The following is a 17,019-nucleotide window of genomic DNA, read 5'->3' on the forward strand; positions in this document are numbered from 1 at the left end:
ACATAAGTACTCAGGTGTGGAATTGCTGGTCATGTGGTAGTTTTGTTTTTTAATTTTTTTGGTAAAAAAAAAAAAATCCCTACTGTGTTTTGCAATGCCTGCGTCAATTTACCTTTCTCTGTACGGTGCTCAAGAGCTCCCTTTTCTCCACATCCTCACCAACCTTGTCATTTCTGGCCTTTTTGATGATATCCATTCTGACGGGTGTGAGGTGGCATCTCATTGTGGTTTTGATTGCGTTTCGCTGATGATGAGTGAGCTGAGCTTGTTGACTTGGTGGGACTCTGGAACTAGCATTGCAGCTTTGGAATGCTGAGATGTGGACACCTAGTTTGACAAGAGAGATACTGAACCCACCACCAGATGGAACTCAGCATAGCTCCTCGCCTCAAGATAAATGGATTTGAGGGAGTTCCCTTCATGGTTCAGCAGTGAACAAGCCCAACCAGGATCTGTGAGGTTGCAGGTTTAGTCCCTGGTCTCGCTCAGTGGGTTAAGGATCCAGCGTTGCTGTGAGCTGTGGTGTAGGTCGCAGACTCGGTTTGGATCCCACGTTGCTGTGACAGTGGTGTAGGCCGGCTGTAGCTCTGATTCAAGTCCTAGCCTGGGAACGTCCATATGCCTCGGGTACAGCCCTAAAAAGCCAAAAAAAAAAAAAAAAAAAAAAAAAAGATAAACAGATTTGGGATTATCAGAAGAATGCACCCTTGGCATGAATGTTAGCACCATCTAGAAAGCACCTCCTTCAGCAATGTCAATAGTAAAGGTCCTTCAAGGACCTTGACAGTCCTCGGGTCCAGCCACCTGAGAGCTAGAATGGAGTAGAAGGGTGGCACCAAAGCATGAATGTGGCTGGCGGTGTGGGGTGTGAGCACACACAGGGCTCCTTGGGATGTCATAGAAGTGTTCATGGGGACCAAGAATTTGGGGGTCGTTGATGTGCCTTTTCTGAAGCCACAGGCAGTGAGGACTGGCAGCATTGGGGTTACACACGAAATCATGAACGCAGCTCTTATGCAGCGAGATACCTCCATCGAAAACAGGTTCGTGGTTAGTTTTCAAGCTCTTGGTAGGTGGCAGAGCAGAAAAGTTATGAAAGCAGTCTCTATAATCAGACTGCCTTGGGTTTCTGTCATTTACTCACCACAAAACTCTAACTTTTTGGTATCTTGGGTACTTTGTTATATGATGATAATAATGAAATTGAATTCACAGGTCTAGGAGAATTAATGGATAAAAACTCATGACAGCCTTAGAACAATGACAGGTGCATGTAAACACTAAGAAGGGTCAGGATACTTAAAACAGCATCGTGGAGACTGACTCAGCTCTTCTCTAGAAATGAAAGAACCAGGAGGAGAGTGAGGGCTGGTGGGTGTCTGGAGCTCCTCAGGCCTAGTCTAGGAATCAAAAGATGACCTTGGTCCTGATGACAATGAGAGCCAACCTGGTAGAGATGCTTGCAGCATTTTCTCTGGCCTGCTTTCTCCCAGGACTAAAGGTACTGCTGCCAGGACGTCAAGCACTTCAGGTGTTTAGGATTAGAAAGCTCTTGGGCACAATTAAGGATCTAACTTCCTCTGGGAGAATAGAACTTAATAATATGGTGCTTTTGCCCATCCTGACATAAAAGGAGATGCCTCTTATTCTATCAGTTTTTACAAAAACCATAGGAGGAACTTCCTATAACCTTAATCTCATCGTACTAGGATTTGCCTTTCCCAATCTGTTGGACCCATCAATCTTAATACTGAATTTCACCACATCCTCCTTTAGCTCTTGAGACAAAAACTGTCTTGCTGCCAATGACTTACTTTGAAACTGAAATTAGTCATCATGCCACCAAGAAATAAGAAGCAGTGTATGTTTTGGCTGTGTAAACCAGGATATTCTTCTCAGAGCTGCCTCTAGGGTATACAGGACTTCAGGAAAAGATTTTTTGCAGGGCAGAGCTCCCGTGTAAATAAATAATCTGATTTTTAAATTTTTCACCTATGTGAGGTAGAGTGACTTATTCGTGGAGGTGGATAGAGAAGACTTACTTGTGCTGTGTTCATTGTCCAGTTGGTGCATTGAAAGATTCTTTGAAGGGTCCAAACACCATCTCTTCCTGTTCAAATTCAGGAACCATCTCTTCCAGCATTTTATTGTCCCACGCATTGTTCTGGGTTAATTTCCATCAGGAAAAGACAGTAGAGTGGTAGAGTGCTGGACTTCATCACAAACCATGGCTCTTCAGAACCTGTTTCCACTAAACAGGATAGATCTTCTTGCCTCTGGAGTTCCCTGATAGCTCGTCTATAACGGTGGTTGTATTATTACTCATGATGCTACATCATCTCCACCCACACCGCCTTCCAATGCCTCTCTCACAAAGGTTGGTACCCTGCTTCATGAATGCAAGTCTTCCCCAAAGTAGGCAGGAAAATGCAACCTAATATTTGTTTCCTGGTCCCATTTAGTTTACCATTCAGAATTTTATGGTGGGAACATAGGATAAGGCATATTTCAGTCTCTTGGACTCGAGCTGGGAATCATTGCATTCATAGAATCAAAGGTCTTTCAGTGTTGACTGAACACACACCACCATCAGTGGGGAGGATAGGTGACAGGTCCATGAATGAAAAGAGATGCTCAGTTCTACTCCCACAATATGTGTCCTTCTCTCATCAACATGACTTACAATAGGGGGAGCACAATGTCACCATGTCAATGGAAGGTGAGAGAGGACATTGACTGGGAGGCCCACTGGTATTCAGTGTTAAAAGCCGTCCTCTGAGGACTATCCAATACATGGCACAGAGCCTGCAGCAATGGAGGTTATCACCCTGGATGTGAGGGGTTGGGGGATAAAGGGGAACAGCATCCGTTGCCCTACCTGCCACAGGTACCAAAGATAGAAAGTGGTACCACAGCCAAATCGCAGATGGGCTCAGGCCTACCCTGGGGGCTCAAGCCCAATGATTGGTGGTAAACTGCTGGTAGCTCAGACTCCTAAAGTCATCTTGTGGTCAATGTGAGAGTCACCCCAAATCAACATGTCAGCACCATTCCGATGGCCCAATCTTGGGTGATCCCACACTGTTTCATCCAGCAGATGTGGTCTTGCCAGAGTATCCACCTTGAATGGGGGTCCAACCACCAGTCTCTGAAAGGACCCCATAAGCCATAAGCATGAGATCCAGAGCTCCTTAGGCTATTTGGTTGGCCTCATGTGCAAGGCACAGGGTCAGAAAGTACCTTGAAAGGTCAGGTGAAGACCAGGGTCCATGTGGGTCTGGATCTGGGCCAGGCTTATCCTGCTTGCTGTGCATCATCAGGCCTGGCAATACCATACGTTGTATGGCGACAGCTGGTAATAGTCTTATTATGGTGATCATTTCGTAATGTATATAAACATTGAATCACTATGTGGTACACCTGAAACTAATAAATATAGTTAATTATAACTCAACACAAAATTAAAGTTAACTGGTTTTTTAAAAAAAGACATTCTGAAGGCCAGTACCTCTTATGGTGAAGAGAGAGGGTTGTGGTGCTGTCTGGCGCTGTGCTCACCAGGCGGCCCCACCCACCCTCCCTGCCCTTGACCCTGAACAACCCCACCATTGGCTGCACCTTTGTCCTTGGACACCTGTACTACAGCGTCTCCACGGCCCCTTGTCTGGTAAGGGGAGCCTGTGCCAGCGGCTAGCTGTTAAAAATAGATGTCCAGATGCAGGCCACCTCCTAATCCCCAATCAGGAGATGCTTGCTGAGCCTGCCACCTCTGGGGACCTTGGGATGCATGCTATCAGACTCACTCTCTCCTACAAGGAGTGCCATCAAATGCTGAGAACTACTAGCGCTACACGTGTCACGTGAAAAACGGAGCTAAGGGACAGGGGGAAGTTTCCCCAACAGAGGACCGGTGAGGAAGTTGTCCTAACCTCTGGGAAAATCAGGATCCCAACTATTCTTTTTTTTTTTTTTTTAAGTTTTACTGAGATTTGGTTGATTTACAGTGTTGTGATAGCTTCTGGTCTACAACAAAGTGATTCAGTTATACATAGGATCTCAATTATTCTTCATCCTTTATGTAAAAGCCACATTCTGGCTTGTGGACAAGGGGTGGCTAGGCTGAGGGGCAGCCTCATTTGTGCATTACTGATAGAACAAGAACGTCGTTTTAGAAAAGTGAATGGGGTTGCAAATGCAGGAGGCTCTGGCAGGTGGGGAAAGACTGCAGACAAAGTCCAGATCTCAAATAATTGTGGGCAATATAAACCGGCTAACCCAAACCAGGGCTCTGACCTTGAGAATGGAGATGAAAGAATCGAGATAATAATCAAATGCAAAACGTAAAAGCCACCTCTGGCATATAAAATCCATTTCCTCTTATTATGATCCATAACAGTCAAAACCAAACACATGGGGAAATTGTCAATGGTGTCTCAGTTTCTGAGAAAGACACAGTACATTGGTTTGATAGGGAAGATTCAGGGGTTCTCCAGCTGCTGAGACAGGTTGCTGAGAGCTAAGCCTACCATGTTATTTTTATTTGATTTACTTACTTTTAATCGAAGTTTGGTTCATTTACAACGTTGTGTGAGTTTCAGGAGTACAGCAAAGTGATGTGGTTATATATACATATATATCTATTTTTTTCAGATTTTTGTCCCTTATGGGATATTACAAAATATTAAGTATGGTTCCCTGTGCCATATAGTAGGTTTTTGTTGGTTATCTATTTTATACATAGCTATTTTAAAAATGGTAATAAAATGCCTAGTTAAAAACCTATATTACCAAACTGAGGAATGGAATAACTGCCGTGAATAACCCCATCCTGGTGACTTTAGAGTTGATGTTGCTTTCTTTGCTGCGTTCCAAATAATTGATCTCTCAAGGTAAGAGTCTCACACTGAGTAACTGATGCAAGATTTGCAAAATCCTCATACAGCCTCTGTCTGATTCCTCCAGAAACTGTGACTCACACTGGTATCTGAGAGCCTGAGAGGAAAGGCTTTTCCCCATGCTCTGCCCTGGTGCCATTGTGGTTTCCCCTTCTACCCAAAGGACCAGGGCTCACCAGGAAGGAGGAAGAGAGACTCTCAGCCTCAGGGCTGCTGAACTCCAGCTCCGCAAAGTCGACTGGCCACTGGCCAAAAGGAAGGACCACTAGGCTCCTAGACTGGCATGCAGCCTTCTCCCTCTCCTCTCAGGCTGACCTCTTGAGTCAGTGGTCAATTTTTTAAATGACAACTATCGGGAGGAATTCATAAGACCATAACCCATAAGAAAATAAAGCAGATGCCAAACCCAATTTTCACTTGCTTAGGGGGTTGGTATTATTCGATTGAATGAGATGAAAGATGTGTTTGTTAAGTCAAGAGGAACCAAATATTGGCTAATTTACCTCATTCAAGCTGTACCCTGGCATCTATCACTTCTGGGTTCTCTATCTTCTCTTCCTGACTTTAACCTATTCCTGATATTCCGCTTCAGCTTCTCAAAGTGTGTCTTCACATTCTACCCTGAAGCCAGTTGAGTCCCTGCTAAATTCCTTTAGCTGGAGTTCCCACTGTGGTACAGCAGAAATGAATCTGACTAGTATCATGAGGATGCAGGTTCCATTCCTGCTGTTGCTCAGCGGGCCGGGGATTCTGCATTGTCGTGAGCTGTGGTGTAGGTTGCAGATGTGGCTCAGATCATGCATGGCTGTGCCTGTGGCTGCGACATAGGCTGGCAGCTGTAGCTCCAATTTGACGACCCCTAAACCCAGGAACTTCCATATGCCTCCAGTGCAGCCCTAAAGAGCAAATAATAATAATGATAAAGTAAAAATAAATAAATAACTTCCTTTCGCTAATCCAATGCCCATTCCATACGCATTCATTGAACACCTTTTCTGAACCAGGGACAGAGCTGCTGATACAAGGGAAGTCTGTCCTCATCTTTGAAATGCTCACTAAAGAGTGAGAACGGGATCCTTTTAAAACATGTATGATCAGTTTGGTAATAGAAATATTTCCAAAGAGTTATACAGAATAGGGGAGCAGCATGCTTGGGGGAAGAAATGACGATGATTTCAAAGAAGAGTCGACATCTGGACTGTGCCTGAAGGATGTGTAAGATTTCCTGAATGAACCAAAGCAGGAAAGGTGTTACAGGCAGGTGTGTTCTAAGGTCTAGAAGTTCTAGGGTCTGGGGGCAGGAAAGGCAAAGAGAATTCTGGGAGAGGGCCGATAACTTGATAGGGCTCCCTGGTAGGATTCAAGGCTGTGAGAAGTGATGGGTGTCAGGTCTTAAAGGAACATGGCATTTTCTTCCTTTACCATGTGGGTGAACTACAGAAATTTTTCTGATCAGGGAAGTAGCATGAATGTTTGTTTTTGAAATATGATTTTGCAAAATTTAAGAGAGCTTGTTTTCTTTCTATGACCTGAGGCTTGAAGGGAAGACCCAAGCAAAATGAGTAGGATGTGTAGGCTTAAAAAATTATCTTTATTGTTTTATCTGCTTACAAAAGAAACAGAGATTCATCCTAAACAACCCCAACATTACAGAAATAGACAACATAAAAACCAAGTATTTCCTGTAATCCAGCTTCCTAGACCCAAACTACTATTACTACAGCAGTGTACTGGTATAAATTCCTTTAGATTCTTATTTCTACCTATAAACAAAAATATAATTTTCTCCATATCAGTAAATATAGAGCTACCTCTCTCCTTTTTTTTTTTTTTTTTTTTTTTTGCCTTTTTAGGGCCTCACCCAAGGCATATGGATATTCCCAGGCTAGGGGTCGAATTGGAGCTATAGCTGCCACCCTACACCACAGCTCAGGGCAATGCCAGATCCTTAAACCACTGAGCAAGGCCAGGGATCAAACCTGCGTCCTCATGGACACTAGTAAGATTCATTTCTGCTGAGCCACCACAGGAACTCCTAGAGCCATTTCATTTTTAACGGCTGTTTAATATTCTATTGCATTAATGTATTTATGTACAGTTAATGTAAATTAACTATAATTTATTAAATCAACCTTTTATTTTGTGGTCATTTGAACTGTTTTCAATTTTTCATGATTATAAACAATGCCAGGATGAACACCTTTTTACATAAATCTTTGCGAATTGTGTTTCTATAGGATACATTCTTAGAACTCCTTCAAGGAACTGATGTGAAAGAATGACAGTTTTGCATTTTAAGAGATATTTTGCCAAGTTGCCATCATTCAGGTTGTATCCATTTATATCCTAATGGAATATGCAGGCCTCAATTTCCCTAGGCATAGGTGGGGCTTTATAGGCAGTCTGTTTTTATCAGAGATATTGCAGAACCTCGAGACCCTTCATTCAGCTCTGTGAATGTCTGTAGTTCACACACCTCTCTGGTTTCTAATAGATTAACATGAATAGCAGCTCTAAGGTTTGCCCAAAAAAGGCAACATTTACGCCTATCCTTGGGCCATTCCAAGTATGCTTTCTTTTCCATGAGAGCTTTCAGTGCAGGATACCTGGTAGGAATGCAGTAGAGTGGAATGGGTTCCAGTAAGATAAGAATTATGTCATCAGACCCTTCTTGGAAGAGGTTGTGGTGGCCAAAGTAGAGTTCATAGTGGCACCACTCGCTCTGGACGAAATTGGGAGACAAAACAAAGATGGACTTAGAGCTTTTCTCCATGCAGTTTATGATATCTTCAGTAATGCTCTTGCCAGGATCAGAGTTTCCCTCATGAAAGCAAATCAGGACAGAACCATCTTCTTTCTCTAGATTGGGAATCAATTCATGCTTTACCCAGGCCGAATCATGTTCACAGTATGAAATAAACACGTGGAATTGAATATTTCTCTTGAGTTGTCCTTGGGTTGTTTTCCTAACCCTGTACCATGTCCGTGTCCACTGACCCAGCATCCTGAGATACCAGGGCAGATCAAAGCGGAGGCAGCAGAGGGCCACAGCCATCCCCAGAACTAGCATGATAATCACTATGATGACAATCAACAAAGCTATGTTGCAAGATAATTCAGAAAGATGAACATCCTTTAGCTGAGTCCCCTTTAGATCCAAAGGGTATTCGCAGATGTATGAATCTGACCACCCAACCATCATGCCCTCTGAATATTTTTCAAGCTGGATGAAATCTCTTAATTCACAAGTACACCGGAATGGATTTCCTCCCGCGTTTAAAGTCTTAACTTCCTGGCAACTCTGAAAAAAATCCACCGACGGGCTGAGGATTAAGTTCATCTCAATGTTCAGAACTGAGAGTCTTCTGAAATGACTGCACCCAGGAAGATCAGTTAGAAAGTTAAATGCAAGATTTAACTCTTGTAAGGATGTCAGATGAATAATTTCTTTAGGGACAGTGTGAATGTTGTTATTATTCAGGTCAAGCATTTGAATATTTCTGGGCAAGCACCTGAAAACGGAATCAGCAAGTTTATTGAATGACAAGTTCATGGTGATCAAAGTTTCTGGCCACAAGCACTTTTCATCATTTTCATATTGTAACAGATTTTGGCTCAGATCTAAGTGTTCCAAGGATGTGTTTCTGACAAAGCAACTCACTAAGGAAAGTGTCTCCAATTTGTTGTCCTTCAAAATGAGAGTTTTCAAATGAGGCAGTTGGACAGGTTTTCTAAACACGTCATCTGTAAAGATATTACTAGCAAAATTTAAGTATTGGAATCTTGTAGGATAAGTAGGGAACAACATGTGAGGCATTTGTGCATCTAATATTGTCAGATTGTCTATAGCCATTTTGGTAAAAAGCAAGTAGACTCTCTCCTGTGGGATATTAAAAACCCTGAAATGTACATGCTCCAAGTTTATAGTTCTCATTACAGTATTTGAGTAGTCAAATGAATTGTGGTCAAGATAAACCTTACCTCCAAAAATCACATGTTGGATCTGGAAGTATTCTACTGATGTGTGCCAAACAAATTGTAAGATAAGGAAAAGGTCATCCCAGGGTAAATCAACTTTATTAAGTAACAGAATGGATGTCTTGGCATTCTCTAAAATAAGGTTTTGTTGAGTTTCTTGACTTGCAAATTGGCTTTTGCCATCTAGATTCGTCATTTCCAATATTTTTGAAGTCTTGATTCCATCACGCAAAAGAACCCAGAAATTTGTGTTTATTGGTAAAACAATGTGAAGTTTTGTTGTGTTTAAGATGGGCAGGCTACCTTCTTCATAATGAGAAAGAGTTCTCAATCCTAAAAAGACAGTATTTAGATGCAAATGAGCAATTTTCTGGAAATCTGATTTTCGTATTTTGGCCGCACTCAAACCCAGGATTTCCAGGTGTGACATGTTGCCCGTCTCCTCGGAGATAGGCATGCTGTCAAAGTCATTGAAGGACAGATCCAACTGTCTGAGACTTGCCAGTGAATACCAAGTTACAGTCTTCAGTCTATTGTAAGACACATCTAAATATTGTAACTCCTTGTTGAATTCAAAGGTCTGATGTCCAGCTCTTGGATTCTGTTATGGCACAGAATCAAAATTTTTAGTTTTGAGAAAGAATGAAAATCTGAATGCTGGAGTTGAAAAAGGAGGTTGTAGGATAAATCCAGTGTGGTTGTGGTTGGGGTCAAGTCTGTGGGAACCTTTCTTAAAGACATGTTGGAGCAGTTGGTAGTCAATTCCCTTTCTTCTGGCAGCTCTGAAGTCCTTCCATGCACTGACATGACAATACCACAAAATATGTAAATGCTTCTGATAAGTTTCATTGTAATTCTGAGGACTTCGTCACTGTTTTCACCTCATATGAATTTTATCACACATCACCTCATATGAATGAGGAAGATACATTCAGATCCTGGAAAGACAGCATATAATGTTAGGTAGTTATGCGATTTGTTAAACCTTGTGGGATTTTTTTTTTTTTAGTGCTAATATCTGACTATATTCCTCAAGAATTTGGAATAGGGTCCCAACCCAAATATTGAGTCTTTGACTTGATCTCAGAGCTTGACTCATGGATTTTCAAGTCAGTTACTGTCTCATACCCCCATCACTGGGGCAATTCAAGATTCCCAGAAGGGAGACAGGTATTTACTAGTTGGCAGAACTGCATTGCCAGGTTATACTCAATATCCTCTCTCAATCCCATTCTGATAGCCTGAACGCTTTAAGAAAATTAAAAGAAATTTTTACAAATTGAGATTTGATTGTTTAGGGCAGTTTAAGATTCACAGCAAAATTGAAGGGAAGGTACAGGGACTTTCTGTATCCCTCCTGCCCTCCCTGCACCCCAGCATAGCCTCCCCCATTATCAGCATCCCCCTTCAGAGTGATGTATTCGTTAGAATTGATGGACTTACATTGATTCATCAAAATCACCCAAAGTCCACAGTTTACACTACAGTTCACTCTTGTCCATTCTATGGGCTTGAACAAATGTATCCATCATTACCGTACCTTACCAAATATTTTCACTGCCCTAAAAATCCTCTTTGCCTGTTCATCCTCCACCCACCCCACAATACTTGGCAACCACTGGTCTTTCTATTGTCTTGCCTTTTCCAGAATGACATATAGCTGGAATCACACAGTGTGTTCCTTTTTCAAATTGACTTCTTTCACTTAGTAACATGCACTGAGTTTTCTTCCATGTCTTTGCATGGCTTGATAACTCATTTCTTTTTACCATTGAATATAATAGTCCATTGCCTGGATGCACCAGAGTTGATTCCTTCCATCTCTGAAGGACATCTTAACTGCTTCCAAGTTTTAGCAGTTATGAATAAAGCTTCTATAAGCAACTATGTACAGGTTTTTGTGTGGACATAAACTCTCAATAAAATGATTCTTTTTTTTTTTTTAAGCTTTTTAGGGCCACACCCACCACATATGGAGGTTCCCAGGCTAGGGGTCTAATTGGAGCTGCAGCTGCTGGCCACAACCACAGCAATGCCAGATCTGAGCCATGTCTGTGACCTACACCACAGCTCACGGCAAGGCCAGATCCATAACCCACTGAGCAAGGCCAGGGATCGAACCTGCACCCTCATGGTTCCTAGTTGGATTCATTTCCGCTGTGCCACAATAGGAACTACTCACTGAAATAATTCTTTATCACTGAATACTGTGGGCCCCTGAATTAATGCCATGACGTTGTTCCTCAGCTTTGAATTTGTGAACATAGAGTTTCTTGAGCTATTATCTGCCTTTCAATAATACCGAAGTTATTGCAAAGTCTAAAACACAGAAATAAACAGAATGGTTCCTGTCCTTATGCCTCCAAATAGCTTCAGGTTGGTGGCAAAAGCAGCCTGGATCACTGTCAAATAATAGTAACAGTGATAGAAACAGTTTTCATTTCTTTTTTATTGGGGAGGGGCGGCGTAACCCATGGCATATGGAAGTCCCCAGGCTAGGGGTTGAATCAGAGCTTCAGCTGCCGGTCTACACCACAGCCACAGTAACACAGGGTTCCCGACCCACCGAGCAAGGCCAGGGATCAAACCCACATCCTCCTGGATACTAGTCGGATTCGCTTCCGCTGTACCACAATGGAACTCTAGACTTCATTTCTTGAAGCTTTTTGATGCACCAAGAGATATACTAAACTCTTTGTATTATCTCACTCATTTATCAAAAACTGTGAAAGAAGGACTATGACTCATAATTTACAGATGAAGAAAATCTGAGGATTTTGATCTAAGAGTCAGGCTTCCAGTGTGTGATTAGACACAGAACAGGGCTGGAGAATTAAGAATTTCACAACATTATTATTCAAGATATTTTTAAGTACCTACTCTGCCAGGAAGTTTTCTAGGCACTGAGGATGTAAGGGTGAATAGTACAGCATCTCTTTTCTTAGCAGCTGACATTGCAGTAGGGGGTAAGAAAAGAGAGACAATACACAAAGTGATACATTTACAAGTTAGGTCCTGATCAGGACTAGAAGAAAATAACCAAGATACTGGGAATAGCGAGCACCTGGGTGGTCGTTTAGGGTGGTCTAGAAGAGCCTCGCATGACCTTCATGGAAAGATCTAAAGGGTGTGAGAGAACAACCACCTGTCTGGGAAAGGGTATTCTGGAGAGAGAGGAGTAAATACAAGTTCAAAGAGCATGCTTGGCAAACGTGAGGAGTGACTGTTGTGGAGCTGGGGAGGTGGGCTGAAGACATCCAAGCTTGCAAGGATTGGGGAGTTTCCTTTGATTGAAATAAGAAACCAGCACAGGATTTAGAGCAGAGGAGTGGCAGGTTCTGATGTGTGTGTGTGTGTGTGTGTGTGTGTGTGTGTGTGTGTGTGTGTATTTTTTTTCTTTTTATGGCTGTTCCTGCAGCATATGGAGGTTCCCAGGCTAGGGGTCAAATCAGATATATAGCTGCCAGCCTATGCCAGAGCCACAGCAACACAGGATCCCAGCCATGTCTGCAACCTACACCGCAGCTCAGGGCAACGCTGGATCCTTAACCCACTGAGCGAGGCCAGGGATGGAACCTGTGTCCCCATGGATGCTAGCCAGATTCGTTTCCGCTGAGCCACAATGGGAACTCCTGATGTACATCTTAAAGAGTGCTCTGCTTCTTGGTTGAAATGAGTTGAAAGGTGCAAGCCTGCCAGGGAAGACCCTTGGGAGGCTGTCGGGTCCTGCGTGCAGGAAAGAAGGTAGTGAGGGGGTTGGGGAGCCACGGCAGGTTCAATAAACTCTTCACCTTTACGTCCTCCCACACCAGGCTTTCTGAAAACACAAGGGCCTGTAACTAGCAGTGGTGAGAATTTTCCTGCTTCGACTTGCGTGTGCTTAATGCACATTGACTCTCAGTCTCCCCCAGACGGGTCACTGCATAGACAAGCAGGAGGAACAAGAGGCAAACTCACACCGTGGTGAGATTTCTCTGTACTGTTTTCATGCTGTTCCACTGTTCTGAGAATTGCATATGTGTGTGTAAGTGTGCACCCATGCAAGTGTGGTGGGGGGACAAAACTGGTAGAGTGAACGCAAAAGAACCCTTGGAATATTGTCTCACTCTCATCTGGACTTTTCTTTCTCTAGAACCTGCCCAAGTTTGTTTCATTTTATTGTTGTTGTGCTTGTCGAAGTGAAGGAATTCTAGAAAATATGTTGATGTTTCCTAAAAGAAAAATGAAAATACTTTATAAAATCGCTTCATAGAAAATGGGAAGGGGGACAGAGAGACAATCATTCTGTGATGTGAAAGTGAGGACAGAAGGTCGACTTTTTATATTCCTTGTCCACTGTGTGCTCACTGGAAGAGGGTCGTGAGAGGCACGAGGTGGGGGTAGGGCTAAGGTGACCTTTCACCTTTCCACTGAGATATCCCTCCTGTCTTTTTCCTCCAGTCCATCCCATGTGGGCCTTTCTTGGTCATCTCCTTTTTCTGTAACATTTAGTACAGCATCCAGTGATCAGTATAAGAACAAATACCGACATTAAAAAGAGCCTCTGTGATGTAACTTTATCTCCACAGTTATTTTCCAGATTTTAGGAAGCCAGCAAAATAAATGTGTTGCCATTACCATAATTTTAATCCATTACCCACATTTAAGATGACCTGAGTAATTGTTCTTTTTGATGAATCTATACATTTGTAACTATTCAGTGTGGCGATATCATCTCCACGCCATATTGACTCTCAGGCAAATGAGGCAGTGGCCACTTGATGTTCTTTGTGAATAATAACTACCATTCATTGGGCTAAGCAACACTGACTTTCTATAGATTGATCTTCACAACACCACCTTATAAGGTAAATGCTATCACTATTTATAGGTATAGATGGTGGTGCTTAGAGAGGTCCTGTAACTGCCTCACAGTCACAAATATAATCCATGGTGAGTGCAGAGACGGGTATCTTGTCTCTCCAGGGTGAGTCAAGATAAATCTGTTTTGTTTTTGCTCTTTTAAGGGCCGCACCTGTGGCACATCAAAGTTCCCAGGCTAGGGATCAAATCAGAGCTGCAGCTGCTGGCCTACACCACAGCCACAGCAATGTGGGATCTGAGCCCTGTCTGTGACCTACACCGCAGCTCATGGCAATGCTGGATCCTTAACCCATGGAGCGAGGCTAGGGTTTGAAATTGCATCCTCATGGATACTAGTCAGGTTCATAACCCACTGAGCCACAACAGGAACTCCAAGATAAATCCATTTTATATGCTATAATACATGAATAATGATGGGATTATGTTTCAATATATCATGTGGATTCTTCAGTGTTTCCTTATACACAGTTCCAGGAACCCAAGGAGTAAGTGTGCCAGTGCCTCCCAGCTCAGTTACTTACAAGGACGGACATGGATTGAGTCCTTATGTTGAGCACTGTCTAGTTTAAGCCACTGTATTTTGGGGCCACTTGTTACAGCACCCCAGCTATTTCCTATCTGATGCACTCTCACACTTACTGTGAAATTCAAATCCCCAGTATGGATTACCACACTGGGCTTGCTCCCTTCTGGAATCTCATTTCATATGACTCTTCTCCTGGGCACCGCCCTCCAGTCATGCTGCCCCTTCTCCTCGTTCCTGGGCCGCAACATGCTTGCTCTGACCTGGGGGCCTTTGCACTAGCTCTTCCCTCAGCTTGGGCTGCTCTTCTCCCATCCTTCCTTGGCTGGGTCTTTCTCATCATTTACATCTTGGCTCAAAGTTTACCTCCTCTAAGAAACCTGATCTGACCACCTAAAGAGGTCATGTAAATTAACTTGCTATTCACACCGTCCTATTTTATTTCTCTACCAAACAGAGTACTTACCGCTATCTGAAGCTTTCATTTATTTATGCATTGACCACCTCCCACACCTCTCATAGCCATGAGAGAAGGGGGTCTGGCAATCTTGTCCATATCTGTATCCCCAGCACATAGAATATGCCTGGCCCTTGGCATATGGTCAGTAAACCCATTATATGTGTATGTGAATAAATGAATGAGTGATTTCAATTTTGTATTCCTTGGCACAAGGTGGTACATGCTATGCTCTCAAAAACATGTATCAAATGAAATTAATTTGAGTTTGAAATTAATTTGAGTTCCAAATTCCTGCTATGGTGCCATGTATGATGATCAGAGGGTGAGTTTGCGCCGAGGATGGATAGGTCTGTGTTCAAGGCCAACTGTAGCCCCTCACCAGCTATAATCATTTAGACCATTTATTGAACTGTTGAAAGGTTCTGTTTTCTTGTTTGTATCACGGGTTCTGTGCAGAGGCATAAAGAGAATGTATATAAATCACTTGGTATCCGGCCTGATGTATCACAGATGGTAGCTGTTATCAGGGCCAAGACTAGGGTGACTGCAGGCACAAATGTTAAGAGGCACCAAGAAACTCTGTAATCAGGATAAATAATACTTCCGTAAAATATTTTTGGAATTAAACTTAATGTAAAATCCATGATGAACAAAATAATCAAAATTTTTCATAAAGACCGGATTAGTGACTAACTTTTCCTCGTGTCTCAGCCTCCACGATGCCTTGGTAAGACACTGGCAGGTGTATTCATCACGGTGATGAAGCTGCCTTTAACGTTATAATCTCACAGAGTACTTCAATTCAGAGCACCTGACGTTAAGCTCCTAGGTTTAGGCCCTTGAAAAATGCAGCAAGATCTAACCCAGTTGCTTTATCTGGAATCCCCTGAGCTGAGATTCCTAGCTTTCCTGTTTTACCCACCTCTTCTCTCTGCCCAATACCACAACCTCATCTGAAACTTACTGTAAAGAATTGAGAGGAACTAACTCTTTCTGAACTTCTCTGAATATAATAAAATGTAAAAGTATGATCTCTGAGGCAATGCATGTGTATTATGGCATTTCATTTAAACAGTTTTAAAAGTCAGACATAAATTTTTGATGAAAGATGCTGTCAATAAATATTATCATAGTCATGCTACTGTTACCATTTGGCTGAAAACAGGTGGAAAATAGAATAACTTTCTTTAATAGTTTATGATTTAAAAGTCCAAGTCAAAAGACACCATGACATGACTATTGGTGGCTCGCCAAAGAATAAATTTTTTTGGCTGCACCCATGCAGAAGTTCTCAGACCAGGGATCAAACCCTTGTCACAGCAGCAACGCAAGCCACAGCAGTGACAATTTTAGACCCTTATCCCACTGCACCACCACAGAACTCCTTGCCAAAGAATATTTGATCATCCAAATTCTCTATTCCCAGTGATGCAAAAAAAAGGGAGGGGGGGAGAAGGATTTAAAACCCATTGAATGCTGAGTAATCATTACAACATAAGAGTGAGAACAACTGATATTTTATGAGTGTTTCCTATTTGTCCAACATGGAACTAAATGCTCTCTGTACATTTTCTTGTTCAAGCCTCTCAACAATCCAACAAAATGATATATATTTTTATCTCCATTTTACAAATGGAGGAGCTAACACCTAGAGGTTAAGAAACTTGTCTGAAGTGAGCCAGTGAATAAGTGGTAGAGCATGAATTTGAACCCAGACCTATCTGGTCCCTTCCAGAAACTAAACTGAAGGCACTTCAAACTCTGAAATGAAGTAGCATAGGGTGTGATTGCCAAGGTTAATTTCATAGGCAGAGCCAGCTGCTACTGTGGCCTCTTCCTCCCTTCTCACGCCATGTGCCTCTCTCCAAAGCTACACATCTGCTAGGTGTCACAAGTTGTAAGAAACCAGCAAAAGAAAATCAAACTCTCAAACACAAGACAATTCCTCAGATCAATGGTGATCAATGGTATGTCCCAAAGTCACTCTCTAATCATTAATCTTTAGCATAATGTAGGCAAAATAATAAATACTAAAAATCTGAACAAGGCTGCTTTCCTCCCATCTACAGAATAAATCTAAATAACGTGAAAATCTGAATAAACCTACTTTCCTCCCATTTTCTTTAGAAAAGACCCGTGCAACCCTCTTTTTCACAACCGTTACAACACACAAAGCTAACAGTTCTTACCCTCAGGCTTGCAGCGGCTCCCTCCCAGCTGCAGGTGTGTCTGACTCATTGGCAGACCCAGAATTGGCTGTGGGAGTGACTGCATCAAGCTTTTCTGTGAGGTTTGCACTC

General features: G+C 42.5%; 1 protein-coding gene across 1 annotated transcript; it reads right to left on the minus strand.

Annotated features, from left to right (window-relative positions):
• On the minus strand, positions 7,014 to 16,973 carry TLR10 (toll like receptor 10). The gene is given in 3 exon segments (NM_001030534.1): positions 7,014 to 9,454; positions 9,457 to 9,811; positions 16,909 to 16,973. Coding segments are annotated over 2 exon segments (2,433 nt in total). The 5' UTR covers positions 9,723 to 9,811; positions 16,909 to 16,973; the 3' UTR covers positions 7,014 to 7,287.

Source organism: Sus scrofa, chromosome 8 (genome assembly GCF_000003025.6).
Source record: "Sus scrofa isolate TJ Tabasco breed Duroc chromosome 8, Sscrofa11.1, whole genome shotgun sequence".
Classification (NCBI taxonomy): domain Eukaryota; kingdom Metazoa; phylum Chordata; class Mammalia; order Artiodactyla; family Suidae; genus Sus; species Sus scrofa.